General features: G+C 48.0%; 1 protein-coding gene across 1 annotated transcript in view; it reads right to left on the reverse strand.

Annotated features, from left to right (window-relative positions):
- Positions 1 to 2,893: 2,893 nt before the first annotated feature.
- The window catches only part of LOC135188360 (fer-1-like protein 4), a 44,234-nt gene continuing 31,684 nt past the window's right edge, over positions 2,894 to 15,443 (reverse strand). Inside the window, exons 38-45 of the mRNA XM_064167754.1 lie at positions 14,970 to 15,124; positions 10,079 to 10,257; positions 9,281 to 9,366; positions 7,759 to 7,857; positions 7,246 to 7,487; positions 6,611 to 6,885; positions 5,863 to 5,963; positions 2,894 to 5,353 (exon numbers count right to left, since the gene is read on the reverse strand). Coding sequence (XP_064023824.1) covers positions 5,173 to 5,353; positions 5,863 to 5,963; positions 6,611 to 6,885; positions 7,246 to 7,487; positions 7,759 to 7,857; positions 9,281 to 9,366; positions 10,079 to 10,257; positions 14,970 to 15,124 — 1,318 coding nt within the window. The 3' untranslated portion in view covers positions 2,894 to 5,172. The remainder of the gene's footprint in view (positions 5,354 to 5,862; positions 5,964 to 6,610; positions 6,886 to 7,245; positions 7,488 to 7,758; positions 7,858 to 9,280; positions 9,367 to 10,078; positions 10,258 to 14,969; positions 15,125 to 15,443) is intronic.

Consider the following 15,443-nt stretch of genomic DNA (forward strand, 5'->3'; position numbering starts at 1 on the left):
AGTTAACCAGGAAGCGGACTCTGGACTGTCTGCACCCACGGCCTGCTAGCCACATGAGAACCGTGCTCATCCTGCATGATATTCTCCTCCTGCACCTGAGATCCTGCCTGCTAAGAATCCCTGGACAGAGCATCCAGAAGAAGCTAGCAGCACAAAGGCAGAGATTGCATCTTTGCCAGGAGAACCAGGTCAGAGACCACCCTTTCCCCAAAAACTGGGAAGATTCATCCTTTCCCCTCAAGCCAGGAGGATTCAAGCCTCAAAGTCCACGGGCAGAGATCCCCTGAAGTTTGGACAGTAGGCACAGGCTGTGACGTAGCCCCAGAGGGTGATTGATAATTAATCAGAATTGTGAGTGATTGTTTTGATGCCTCTGTAAATATCTGTTGCCTCTGCCATAGAGCAGAATCAGTTCCCAGCCCGCTCTGCTGGACAAATAGTGTATAGACCCCAAACAGTATTTGCTGCGGGGGAAAACTCTTCTCTCTGTTTATAGTTTGAACATTTGCTAGTTATTAATAAGTTACTGTAGATATTTTATCCTAGAATGTTTTCATGACCATGTAAGAACATTTTCAATATTAATATACAGTGGTTGAGGGTGACAAGAGTCCAGAATATTGAGTTTAATAAATATATTTTTATATAACATTATCTTGCCCCAATTAATTTCTCCCCTCTGCCAAAATCAGCGTAGGTGGCAGAATACCCCTCCATGACACTCCTTTCTTGGTTTTTATTTCCAACCCTAGCTTTGACAGTAAGTCCCTTCCCAAAAAGTTATGTTCTATTTTAGGTAACCATAACAGGTCATTCAATTCTACTATTTTATCAGTTTCAATTTCTACATTTTCTGATATGGGGACCTTAAAGGGTTCCCCTTTTGCCCCTGTTACTGTTAAAGTTTTCTTTCCCTTCTCAATTCCCTTAGGAATGCTCTTAATAGTTGTTCTTTCTGCTCCTGTGTCAATTAAAAATGCCACTTCCTTCTGGGAATCTACTAATAATTTTATCAAGGGCACTCGATGTTCCGGGGTCCCCAGGAGGTAGAGACCCTGACACCCCTATTCCTGGAACATGTCCTCATCCTGTTTCTTATTCCTACAATTCTTTTCGATATGTCCCTTCTTGTTGCAGCAGTAGCACACAGGAGGTTCCTGGTTTTTTGTGTCCGTCCCCTGGTCTTGTTGAGGGCTCCTTTGGGGTTTCTTTTGTGTCCTTATGCCCTTTCCTTGGCGGCTTTCTCTCATAGCAGCTACAAAAATTTTTGCTTTTGCTTTTCCTTATTTCTTCTCACATATACCTTCTGGGCTTCTCTCAAAAGATCCTCCAGACCCCTATTGTGCCAGCCTTCTAGTTTCTCTAATTTCCTTCTAATGTCCCCCCCCCCCAGGATTTGGCTACAAATTGTGTTCTCCACAGGGCCACCGCAGCAGGCAAAATTTGATCTATGCCAGAGTAAACTTTTTCTTAATCTTTCTAGACAATCTGTGGGGGATTCCTCTTTGCCTTGTTGTTCACTAAAGGTCTTAATTATATTCTGTCCCCTAGGTAGTCCTCTCTTATCCCCTGGATTAATAAGGTTCATAAGTCTCTCATATTCTGGCACCCCTGTACCTGCTGATGGTCCCAATGAGGATCAACATTTGGCCATTTTTGATCACCTGGGGGATCTGCTTGGTTTTGTCTTTCCCATATTCTCATACCTGCTTGCCTAGTCATTCCTTTCCCCTCGGTAGTAAAGAGGACCCTAAGATTGACCGTATCTCTTCCCAGGTATAAATACTGGGTCCTAAAAACTGATCTAACCTGTCAGCCACCCCCAGGGGATCCTCCAAGAGATTCCCCATTTCTTTGTTAAACCCTATGATATCCAAGGAGTTCAATGGAACTGCTACAAAGCCTATTTCCCCCTTGGTTCCCTCCTAGGGGTACTTCTAGTAGTGGATACATCCCTACTTCAGTTTCTTCCTGAATTCACTTATGGGTTCAGTTTGCTATTGGCTGACCTTCTCCCGGTTCTGGGGGTGTCTGGGGTATCAGGGGCACACTGGGATTTGGTAACAATGGTTGGTTGTGTTGAGGTCTGTATGGTGGGGGCAGATTGTCTAATGGTTCCCACTCTTTCCTTCCTGGAAACCATAGGGCTGCATAATCACTTTCCTCCTAATTAAAAGGTTTCTTGGAGTTTACATGTAGGGTTAAAGCTTGACAAATCCAATCCCCAGGGGAACCGAAAACTGGCCTGTATGCATTTGTCCTTAGGGGTTCTTTTGGCCACACTTCCATACAATAGTAGACTAACTTCTCTTTCATTTTATCTTTTTGGGACCCTCAGTTACTCTAGTTTATAATCCTTGTCCCTAACGGACTCTCTGGGGGTATGTCTGGTAATTTTATTTTTTTTTTAATTCTTGGGTCCCTTCCTATCCTTCTGCTCCTTGGAAGCAGTTTGTCTCATGGCTGTCCAGTCATGTTTGCACTCGCTTCAGTTCTTCACCAGTCAAGCCCCTTGCAGAACATTGGAACCACGTTAGAAAAACCTCCGCATTCACTTCAGAACTACATTCCATCTCACTCACGCACTTTCAGACAGCTGAATCCCACCCAACCGAACCCACAATCCAAGGCTACTTTGTTCGGATCTTCACGTGCAGAATTACGGGTCTGAACGTATCTGTTGCTGGCAAACTCACAAGTTTCTCACTTTTAGTTTTTCCTGCTTGCCTTTCCAGGTCAGAAATATCACTGTCAGTTCACAGGCTACGTGCGGTAGGACGGTCTGCAAAAAATAAAAGGCAGAGGTGCATCTTTCCGTCCTAGGTTCTTAGTCTGCAGAGTTTTGGTGATCCCAGATGAGCCCCCACATTGTTAAAATCAAGCCACCAAAAACTTCTGTAAGTTGAAGGAATTTTATTTTGGCAAGCAAGAAACAGCATTGGGCACAGGGGAGCTATAGCTTCACAGCTGCGCAATGTACACAAGCAGTTGCAGGATTTTTATTTCCCGCTTACATACATATTCATAAAGCAGTTTAATACATATTTAAACACTTCCTGAAGCGGTTGCAGTTTTTTCTGGAACTGTTGCACATGCATGTTAATCCTTCTGGTGGTTGTGAGGCTGAAGCAACGAGTCTTCCTCAGGTGGTCTCACCGTGACTCAGCTATTTGAGTCTGCACAGTCGTGTGCTTTACAGTTTATCTACCATGCTCGTGGCGCTTTCTGTTATCGCTCGTTCCTAAACGTAGGTTTCAATATCCCCCACCTAGTTAGCTCCATCACACCCCTGCTCTGCTTTGTCTCATATTGACACGGGTACTATTTTTCACAAAGGGCCCATTAATCTTGGCCCACATTTGATAAATAGAGGTACACAGGTAAACAACTTGCTCTTGCTTATGCCTGCTTGCCTGCTCACCCGTAGTGCTCACCCAAATCTTCCATGGGCTCCCAGCCAGCTGTGCACACCTGCACACCACTGCGGTGAGTTACCAGGACTAGATCCTGTATTGTCTGCCTTTATCTATGGAGCTCAGTCTCCCATGCAGCTGTGCACCCTATTGCACACCCACTGCCTTATCATTGCCTGGTAAACTCCACTGCTGCAAAGTTACCAGAAGCAGACCCTGGATTATCTGCACATGATTGGCCTGTGTGGCCAGTATGATATCGTGCTTAGACTGCACAACATCTTGCCTCTGCACCTGAAGGTCCTGCCTAAGAATCCCTAGACAGAGTGTCCAGAAGAAGCCAGGAGAACAAGGTCAGAGATGTCTGCAGGTCTGCATTCTTTCCCCTGAAGCTGGGAGAATTCCAGCCTCGACATCTGCAGGCAGAGTCCTCTGGGGATTGGACAATTTTGTAGGCTGTGACATAGCTCTGGAGGGTGAATGATAATTAGTAAAATTTGTGAGTAAATGCTTTAATGTCTCCATAATCCTCTATTGCCTTCTGCCATAGAGCAGAAAGAGCTTGGGTCCATCTACTGGGCAAGCAGCATATTGACCCCAAGTGACATTTGGCCGCAGGGAAATTCCTCTCTCTGTTTATAGTTTGAATGTTTGCTAGATAATAGTAGTTCTGTTTGGTGTTATTCCTAGAATGTCTTCCATAACCATGTAAGAACAAATATTAATATTAAAAATTGTTTGGGGGTGGTGAGAGTTCAGAATATTAAAATTAATAAATGATATCTTTTTATAGTCATCTTGCACCAATTAATTTCTCCCCTCCGCCACAATTGGCGTAGGTGGCAGAATCCCCTCCGTGACACAAAGGCTAAGTCTCGTATCATTTACACCAATCCAGCAACATCATCCCCATGCCTATGTGCCAGCTCTGCTATCCAGGAAGGAAGGCAAAGGGCCATCAGCAAGGACAGCCTGCTGGCCCCTAGTTTTGGAAAACACCCACAAAACACAAGCAGGATTGGAAAGAGCAGGCTTTCATTCCTTTGGAAATTAAGAGCCAAAATTAAGTTTGAAGCAAGCCTGAATCCAATCCAGCACATGCAGGAAAAAGCTTTTATACATCTTTCAAAGAGTGACAGCAAGAAAGTCCATGTCCTGTGAAGTCCTATCACACTCAGAGCTGGCTCCAGCCTCAAGACATGGACCTTTGCTCTCAGCACAGCAGGAAGCAGATGGCTACCTTGGCTCTGTCATCCTTCTGTCTGGGGAGCACAAAAGTCTTCCAGACCCTAGCTCTACCAGAGCCCTACATCAGATCTGCCTTTCCCCCATACAATGTGCTTTGAACATTTCAGACAAAGGACTAGGAAATGGCAAGTGTTGTGAAGCCAGAGTATGGATGGCTCCTTATGTCCCCATCTCTGCAAGAATAACTCTCAATGGCAAGAGCTAAATTCAGCTGCCATACCTGTGGGGATAGTCCCAGATGACTGTTTTTCCCACCTTTCCACACTAGTACCACAAAGAACAATTGTTTTCTTAAAGCTGTAACTGTCCTTCAAGGAGTTTTCCTTATTTTATAGATTGAGTATTTGTTTTATTAGCATCCAATGGGTACTTGGCATGACATGTGACTCCCCAAAGACAGGCCCCTTCTGCAGGTCTCAGAAGATTGCCTCTGCTCTTGGAGGATTTCTATAAAATTTTGGTCCAGTCTTGATTCCTGCAATGATCACCCCTGTCCTGTGCAGAAGAGCATTTATCCATTGATGATCTTCTCACTGATATATCCAGGCATGGTATAGATCAAAAGAACCAGGAAGATGGTCAGAAGAGCAACAATAAACAGCACAATAATGTATTTCTTATACCGCTTCCAGATAAAGAATACAAAAGTCTTCACAGGGTTCACAAACCAGTTGAAAGAAGTTTTTGGCCGGCTGGAAGAGGAAGGGGAAAATAGCTAAGCACAGGCTCAATCCACAGAGCAGCACATTGGTCCCACTTCCTTGGTGCCCTGCCACCCTCATCCCTCATGGGTCACCAGCTCTTTCTGCTGCTTCCAGACAGGATCACCCTAAGGACTGCAATAACTACATTGCCTGTGCAAGCATCAGAGACAGCAGAATCAAGACAGCCCTGCAGAGCTGCTGTGCAGTCGTGGTACATTCACAGTGTTAAACCAGAGCTGCCCTGTTTGGATAAGCAATGTTATGGCACAGCGGCCCTGAGTGCCCCACTAGGATAAGCCCTGGCACAGATGCTGCAGCCAGGGTCCCACTCATGCTCTGGGCAGCCCTAGAATCCCATCCTTCAGACTCACTGCTCGGGGCTATCAGTGTCTGTTCTAAGCTTCCTGACAAGCAGATTCTCCCTTGACCCCATGCAAACAGCTGCTGAAAACACAGCACTACCCAATAATGTTAAAGGGGCTAACGCAGATACTCACTTTGGCTTTTCCAGGGGTTCGGGCTCTTTTCGGCCCAAACCAACAGGACTTTTCTCAGCCTCCTCCACAGTCAACAGCTGGAACTCTGCTTCCACCTTACCCTGAAGGGGAAATATGTCTGTATGTTGCTTTGCAGACCAGTTTGCTCACCATACCTGCTTCCAGAAGTGGTTAGTTCTCTCCCAGCTCCCCTTGCAGTTCACAGCAATTCACTTCTTTCTGGCATTAGCTACAGAGTCTCTCACTTTACATCCAGCAGAAACTGCAACTTGGCCAGAAACCGTTTTGCAGACAAGGCACTCACCAGGTATCTGGATTTGTCTGCAGCCTCCCACGCTGGCACTGAGCAGAACTTACCCTTGGAGGCAAACAACAGTCCACTAACAGGGCCTTCAGCAGTGAATTTGCCCTGAGACAGTTGGTGCTTGCCTGTCTGAAGAGGGCAGAGACTCTAGGACAAGCTGTTGTTGTTGTCCTATCTGGCTGATGGGGAACCTCTTGCTTTGCTCCCCCAGCTCCCCTCTCCCTGAGCCCTCTTCTCTGGCAAGCTCAGAGAAAAACATGAAGTCAGACACCCCCTGCATGCCACCACAGCTGGCACTTCTGGGTAGGTGAAGTGCTGGACTTGCAGCAAATGAGACAAGCTGCCAGGGCTCTGCACAAAATCCTGGGCAGGTGCATCACTGCTGCAGTACAGGTTGCCATGACAGGGCAGAGCCAAGGCACCTGCGCCAGCAGCCTGTCTTACCGTCAGGAGGTATTTGTTCCCACTAGGGTCTGTGAACTCTAAGTCCTCTGGTTTAACTGAGCTGCTTTTCCTCTTCTTTTTCTGCTTGTCCTCCCTCTCTTCTCTCTCCTGATCTTCTTGATCTCTGAGTTTGATGAATGGCCACCAGCCCCTCATTCGCTTGTTTCGGAAGATGGAGAAGCGAGGTGTAGCATTCTCCTTGGCCATCCTGATGGTGCAAAGCTCTGCACTCTTGGCTGCCCGCACCATGTCATGCAGTTTCAGCTCGATGGAGCCTGCAGGCACAGTGAAGAGAAAAGCTCATGGAGAAAGCCTGAGGTGAGCCCCACACATCATTTGGTTTTCTGTCTCCACCACGCTCCCACACCACAAGCAGATCCCAGCTGCTGCAATTATCTAGTAGAGTCCTGCACATTTACAAGTGGAGAATATGAAGCTCAACATAAGAAAGGACCAGCCCAAGAGTTTGAGAGTAGAAGCCACAGGTCTTGTCTCATCTCTGATGCGACCAGTTTGGTTTGCTTGTGGTAGACTCCTTTACTGTGTCCCACTCCAGTCTCCACACACATCCAATACTGCAACATTCCAGCAAGGTGAGGGACAGGTCACCCCACTTCCAGCAGCTCACATCATACCTAGAAAGTCATTGGCTGAAATGCTGTCATAATCCCAGACCTGGAGGACCAGAACAGCTGGTTCCCGAAACTCTGATTCCTCCACAGAGAAGACAGAGTCCTTCTTCTTGTAGATGATCTCTTTCTCAGTTGGGAGATAGTTGAAGCGGAAGATGAACCTCCAGTTGAAATTTCCCTCCCCAGTCAAGGAGTTAAAGTGAACATCAGTCTCCTGCTTGTCATGGTCAAGACCCTTTATCCAACTGCAGGAGAAACTCAGTTATTTCCTACCCCATCAGCCAGCCCCAAAGGCAGAGCAGAAAAGCTGAACCCCATACGGTACAGGAAAGGAAGATTCCAAGAGCCAAAATGGACTAACACCTGAACAACATCTTTGGGGGTACTAAGAGACTGAAGTCAGGCACTTTGTGATGGGGCAGGGAGAATCAGAGGTACAGAGGAGGCAGTGAGGCTGTGGAGCAGGGCAAGGAGTAGGACAGAAAGGCTGTGGCCTCCATCCGGCTCCCATCAGACCTTTTCACATAGATGTCACTGGAAGGCTCTCCTGTTATTGGGTTGACATCATCAAGGATTACGTCATCCGTGTTCCAGATAATCACACGCAGTTCATAGCTGTGGGAAGGACACAGGTGAGTAAGACACATGCCCCTGGTGGCTGGGAGGGCAGATCGAGCCCACACTGGTGGAGCAGCAGGGTGTGAATCCCACTAGCACTGCATTCCCTTGCCAGAGTTCTTCTGGCCAAGCACAGCACAGCAGTCTCACTGCCATGCACCAAACCCTTACTGGGAGGGGCTAGAACCTCACAAGACAAACACCCACAGTCAAAATCAGCAGCTTTTGCAAAGCAAATACCTGATGCTTAAGAAACCCAACCAGCACCACATAGCTGTAGGAGTGCACAAAGGCTTAGGCAGGAAAGGACTTCAGGCCTTCAGCCTCTTCCTCCAACTTGGTAGCAGATTTGATTGCTCAGGGCCTTAGCTGCATGAGTTTGGAATTTCTCCAAGAACAAATATCTTTGGGTCACTCCATCCCTCTCCCAGGGTAGCTTCACACTCACTAAGAAAATGTTTTCCTGCAGCCAGTTGGAGTTTTCTTTGCTGCAATTTGTCTTTTCATTGTATCTCTGAGAAGCAACTGAAACCTCCATCTATCTTAGTAGCTCCACTGGATCACTGAAAACAGATGTCCTCCAGCTTCAATTCTCCAGGAACCCAGAAGGCTCCTGTCTACTAGCCAAAATAGACCTAGATGAGTAGCTTTGACCTGGGTTTGTATCACCTTCATGTCCATCCTTAGAGCTGTGCTAGTTTGAAGCAGAGTAGAACGTTTTGGTGAGAAAAACTAGATCATAGGCTGTGAAAAGAAAACAATGGTGATGTCTACTGCCCTCAGAGTCTTGCTGAAGAAGAAATGAAAACATTGGATAACACTCTTGCCATTTTGTGGCACTCTGCTTTGGGCTTCTGACTGAGCTGCAGCTCCCTAACCTCACCTTCCACTCACCTTTGCTTCTTAACCTCTTGGCTGAACCTCTATTCTTCTTTAGGACTGGGGTAAGGCTGAGAAGGGCAGGGGGAAGGTGCAGGGGTGGTTGAGAGCCCCTCCTGGGGACTCAGGTTTCTAGGAGGGGAATTGTGCGTCTGTATTACTTTTTTTACCTTGTATATTTCTGTCTATAACTGTATATACTGTATATTGTGTATATTGTGCTAGCTGTAAATAAATAGCTTCATTTATATTCCCAGAACTGGCTGAGTCTAGTCTGGGTAACTTCTAAAGTGTGGGGGGTGGGGAACACCCAAACTATCACAAGAGCGATTAATCCTGCCCTTGAAAAACACTTGTGCAGCTGTAGTGCTTACGTCCTATGATGATACACTCCCGACCACAGATGAAGCAAAGAGAAAGGACGCATGCCAGGCTAGCACAAACTGTCAGACTGTGCGGGACTCAGTGGCACATACTGCCAATCACAATGAGGCCCTCCATGGAGGCTCACCAGCCCCAGACCTGCTCCCATGGGTGCTACCTGACAGGCAGTCGTGGCTTGATATTGACAGGCGGCGGTGCAGGGACATCAGTTGGGAACATGTCAATCCACATGTGTAAGGAACCCTGATGAGAGAAGGCAGCAGAGAGACTTCAAAAGACAAGCCAGGATCTAGCATTTCAAGGAACAAGGGCTCGGTCTTGCAATGAAAGTTCTCACCTGAAAGCCACTACTTGGCTCTTGCTCCACCTCCAGCACTCCAGAGTCAGATATGAGAGGGAAAATTTAAATCTACCAAAACTTGCTTGTTTCCCTCCCCACTCTGCTGCCAAGAAAAACCATTTCAGCTGAATTGAGTCTGTTTTAAATGGGGGTCTTTCAGGGGACCAAAGCAGCAGCAATAGAGGACAAAGCAGAGAAAGAGTCAAGGATAGGCAAGGATACTATTGCCAACCATTGTGCTCAGAAGGCAGAGCAGGTTCCTTGCCACCTACACAGTGTTCTCATCAGAGCACTGCAATGTGGCCTGATGTGACAGGAAGGACTCTGGGCCACCAGCACTGTGACCACAACATCAGTGGACAGAAGCCCCTTGAGGAAAGGGTGTTGAGAAGCACCATGAGGTCAGAGGGTAGATCTAAGACAAGGCCAAGAGTCCTCATTTAACATCCGAGACAGACATCAATAAACACAGTCATCCATCCATGAAGAGGTAACACTGTGATGAAGAGACAAAAGGGCAACGGGGGACCAGCCAAAGGGTCTGGGAACAAGCTGCCCTGAAGGTAGACATTGCCCTAGAGCAATGTCTAGGCTGGGGAAGGAAACGCATCTCACCTGCACAAGACCAGGGTTCTCTGGGTTGTACAGGGACCGGGTCTCCACATGCTCTGGTACCAGTTTGTATCCATAGCCTGGCATCTCTTCCCAGTGCTGCAGGACGTACAAAGCTTTATGTTCGTCATCCACTGACCAGTTCTCATGTGCCACTCTTCTCCTGTTCCTCACAGAGGCCTCTGCAGCGGGATATAAACAGGTAGGAGATGAAGGCATCTGGCCAGCAAGAGCCACATCAGGACTTTGAGCATAGGCACAATTAAGGAAAGATGATGGATGAGGCTGTCTTGGAAGGCTAGTAGGCCTATTAGATGTCCTGGCTTGCCCCACCCTTCTGCTGATGATGGAAGCAAAGGTGGGAGGAAAACGAAGGCTTGGGGCATTATGTCCTCTCCCAAAGTGATAAACAAGTACCCACAGGTGTTTAGGTATTTGTTGCCCAAATAAGGATGAGTAAGCCCTGATGAACTGTGGTCAGTTTTGCAAATGCTGTTTTGATTGGTGAATCTCTGTGGCCAAAAGAGCCACTGCACTCAGACAAATAATATAAATTGAGCTAAGCTGCAAGCAGTTGAGCTGCTTCTGCTTCACTGCTCTGCCTCAGGGTGTGCTTCTTCTGCCTTGCTGCCTCTACCTCACTGCTCTTGGACAAAGTGTTCTGCTCTGCCTCATGCTTCAGATCAGCTTAGCCCTGATGTTTTGGGCTTGATCTACCTGGAAACTTAAGTGCCTCAAGTTTCCCAGGAAAAGGCATTTAAGTGCGTCATGACATGGCAAGAAGTGCCACCAACATAGTGCTCTCTGCACATCTGCAAGAGATCCTGCATGCAAAGAGATCTCTGCAAACCTTCATGCCAAGAGGAACCAGGATCAGGTCAGGGACCCTCTGCTTCTTTCCCAGCACCCTGTGAAGATCTAGAAGCCTCTTAACAGCTGAGCAGTTCCAACACTGCCACAATGGAGCCAGGGACTGTCTTGGAATTTCTACACCACAGGAGTAGCACAGACTTTCCCTAGGGCTCCAGGCCCTTTTATTTGTAAGTGTGGCAAAGCCATTTTGTAGCTAAACTCTTCCAGTGTTCTGAATTGCCCATAAGCATCCTTGTGAAGAGTTTCCTGACTGAATTAGAACCCAAATGTAACTCATATAGTTGTGGACTGGGCTTTCTGGAAATAAAATTAACTACATATTTTATAATTCCTGCCTCATTAATTGCCCCAACTAAATCAGAGGCAACCAAGCACCTCAACAGAAAAACAAAATAGGGAGAAACAGGAGGACAAGAATGAATTAGTCCAATATTTTGCAGCAATGAAGAAAACTGTAGTCAGGGAGACAAGCTGAGAGGAAAAAGGCAGAGAAGAATTTACTATGGCCCTGGAAAATGATGCAAGGGACATTGTGGAGGTTGTGACCCTCTAGAGCAGTTTAAGTCCCCATGTCTCTGTGGTAGTGTCAGCAGTTCCCTGGATGAGAGCTCCAGGAAAGAAGCACTTGTCACTTGGCAGTGAAATGCAGCTGCACACTCCTTTAGTTGACTCGTTTGGCACAGTGAGGCCAAATGGGAGTTCTAGACCAAATCCTGCTGGCAGCAAGAAAGTCAGGAACCAAGAGGGGAGGATAAAATGCCCCGCTCACCCCTGCACTTACTGAAATCACCTGCCCTTTAGAGAGCACTTTGACATCAAAACCATCTCAAGCAATCCCCAAACATGGCAGAGGTTCTCCAGGCACTAACTGCAGCCACATCTCAATCAGAGCTAGCTCCCAGGGGAACACCAGGAGACCATCTTCCTTCTCCTTTCCCAGCTACTCAGTGATCTGAGGAAAGGGATTCTGGAGACTCCTTGTCCTCTCCTGAGAAGGATTTAATTTTCCTTCACAACATAAACCATAGAGGCCAGGAGAAAGCAAAACAGAAGGTAAAGCTGGCTGCTCACACAGGTGTCCTCTCTCTGGGCAGGTTGGGCACAGGCTCATCCTTCCTACAGGCTACATAACAGTGCTTTGCAGAGCCCAGACAGATCTGTTTCATCTCCTCCTCCAGGCTGGATTCAGCTGCACAGGGGTTGGCCACTGTGGGGACTGCATATAGCAGGAACAAGCTGTGCTCAGGGTAATTCTCCATCACTGCTGGCAGAGGGCATGAAATGCCTTTGCTCTTGGACAACTGTGGACTTGACAGAGGGCTTACAACATCAGTGAGGAAAGAAGAAAAACGGCACAGGAGAAGCAGATGTTGCCCACAAGGAGGAAATCAACTCCAGGCACTCAAAGGCATCATAGAATCATAGAATCAACCAGGTTGGAAGAGACCTCCAAGATCATCCAGTCCAACCTATCACCCAGCCCTATCCAGCCAACCAGACCATGGCACTAAGTGCCTCATCCAGTCTTTTCTTGAAGACCCCCAGGGACAGTGCCTCCACCACCTCCCTGGGCAGCCCATTCCAATGGGAAATCACTCTCTCTGTGAAGAACTTCTTCCTAATATCCAACCTATACCTACTCTGGCACAACTTGAAACTGTGTCCCCTTGTTCTATTGCTGGTTACCTGGGAGAAGAGGCCACCCCCCACCTGGCTACAATGCCCCTTCAGGTAGTTGTAGACAGTAATAAGATCACCCCTGAGCCTCCTCTTCTCCAGGCTAAACAGGCCCAGCTCCCTCAGCCTCTCCTCATAGGATTTGTGCTCCAGGCCCCTCACCAGCTTTGTTGCCCTTCTCTGGACATGTTCCAGCACCTCAATATCTTTCTTGAATTGAGGGGCCCAGAACTGGACACAGTACTCAAGGTGCGGTCTGACCAGTGCTGAGTACAGGGGAAGAATAACCTCCCTCATCCTACTGGCCACACTGTTCCTGATGCAGGCCAGGATGCCATTGGCTCTCTTGGCCACCTGGGCACACTGCTGCCTCATCTTCAGCTTACTATCTATCAGTACCCCCAGGTCCCTTTCCTCCTGGCTGCTCTCAGCCACTCAGTCCCCAGCCTATAGCGCTGCTTGGGGTTCTTGTGGCCAAAGTGCAGAACCCTGCACTTGGCCTTGTTAAATCTCATCCCATTGGCCTCTGCCCACCCATCCAGCCTGTCCAGGTCCCTCTGCAGGGCTTTCCTACTTTCCAACAGATCAACACCTGCTCCTAGCTTGGTGTCATCTGCAAACTTACTGGTGCTGGACTCAATGCCCTCATCCAGTTCACCAATAAAGATATTGAACAGGACTGGGCCCAGCACTGATCCTTGGGGAACACCACTGGTGACAGCTGCCAACTGGATGTGGCACCATTCACCACCACTCTCTGGGCTCTGCCATCCAGCCAGTTCTTGATCCAGCACAGAGTGAATCTGTCCAAACCATGAGCTGCCAGCTTGGCTAGGAGCTTCTTGTGGCAGACAGTGTCAAAGGCTGTGCTGAAGTCCAGCTAGACTACATCCACAGCCTGCCCCACATTCACCAGGCGGGTAACCTGATCATAAAAGGAGATCAGGTTGGTGAGGCAGGACCTGCCCTTCCTAAACCCATGCTGGCTGGGCCTGATCCCTTGGCCATCCTGTAGGTGCTTTGTGATGGCACCCAAGATGACCTGTTCCATGACCTTGCCTGGCACTGAGGTCAGGCTCACAGGTCTGTAGTTTTCTGGCTCCTCCTTACAACCCTTCTTGTGAATGGGTACCATATTGGCCAGCTTCCAGTCTTCAGGGACCTCTGCAGTGAGCCAGGACTGCTGATAAATGATGGAGAGTGGCCTGGCCAGCTCATCTGCCAGCTCTCTCAGCACCCTAGGGTGGATCCCATCCGGTCCCATGGACTTGTGAGGATCCAAATGACACAGCAGTTCCCTTACTGCTTCCTCATGGATTAGAGGGGGACTGTACTGGTCCCTGACTCCATCCATCACTTCAGGAGTCCAGCTGTCCTGGAGACAACCTGTCCCACTATTGAAGATTGAGGCAAAGAAGGTGTTAAGCACCTCTGCCTTTTCCTCATCCTTTGTCACTATGTTCCCCTCTCTATCTAACAAGGACTGGAGGTTGTCCTTGGCCCTTCTCTGCCATTCAGATATTTAAAGAAACACTTTTTATTTTCCTTGACAGCCATGGCCAGCCTGAGCTCCAAGTGGGCTTTTGCCTCTCTAATTTTTCCTCTACAAGACCTAGCAACTTCCTTGAGCTTCTCCTGGGACACCTCCCCTCTTTTCCAAAGGTGATACACTCTCTTTTTAATCTTTAATCCCTTCAGTAGCTCCCTGCCCATCCAGTCTGGCTGCCTCTCTCGTCAGCTCGTCTTCTGGCTCAATGCCACTGCCTGCTCCTGTGCCTTCAGGAGTTCTTTCTTGAAGCAGGTCCAACCTTCCTGGACCCATTTGTTTTCAAGGGCTGTTTCCCAAGGAACTTTCTGAATTAGTTCCTTAAATAGGCTGCAGTCTGCCCTTCAGAAGTCCAGTGTGGAGGTTCTGTTGATGCCCCTCCTGGTTTCTCCATCGCTGAAGGACAAAACCAGCTGAATCAAAAAAAGACACCAGTGTACCAAAACACTGCTGGTGGTGTCCACGGGCAGAGGGAAGTACAGCTCTGTGCCAGTGTCAGCCACCAGAAAAAGCTGTGCTTTCCCTGGCTGCACATGCAAGAGGGTTTGCTTTGCTTTACCACTGCCTGGGAAGATACTTTGGGACATCTTCCCTCAGTCTTCCTGACTTCTCATTATCCACTAAAATCAGGCCACTGAGCACCAAAGATGTTCCCCATGGTGGCCTAGAAAGCTGGGCCATGCAGAGCACAAAGTGGGGGCAGCCAGGCTGCACACTACAGGGAAGAAATTCTGGCAGATTCTCAGACCTCTCAGCACCACTGCTGAGCAGAGTCAGCTTTTTAAAAGGCCTCTGTACCTTCAGGAAAAGCCTCTGGTGGGATCTTGAATATTTTATTGTCCACTTTGACCTCCTCCCGTCTGTATTCTGCCGCAGGGAGGGAGTTTTTCTTGCATAAACTATCCAAGATCTGTGTGGGCTTGAAAGCGTCTCGCCACATGTTGTAGCCATTTCTGCATGAAAAGGAGAACATTGAAAACATGCTCAGCTTGGACACAACAGGCTTTTTGCCATTCTTGCCTTCCCCACAGTACAGTCCATGGCACCATGTTTTCACAGAGAAAACCACAGGCATTCAAACATTAATGAGTTAAAAAATTAACAAGTTCTTGCCTCTGCAACAAGCCAACCTGGTACCCTGCAGAACCATCAGCTTCAGAGCAGCAGCAAGAGCAATTCCAGCTGCAGCTCATGAGACAGATGTTACAGCACTGCTGTGGAGTCAGCTACATGCCCACAGATAATTCTCCAATTGTGGGAGTAGGAGAAAAG

This window comes from Pogoniulus pusillus, chromosome 29, assembly GCF_015220805.1.
Source record: "Pogoniulus pusillus isolate bPogPus1 chromosome 29, bPogPus1.pri, whole genome shotgun sequence".
Classification (NCBI taxonomy): domain Eukaryota; kingdom Metazoa; phylum Chordata; class Aves; order Piciformes; family Lybiidae; genus Pogoniulus; species Pogoniulus pusillus.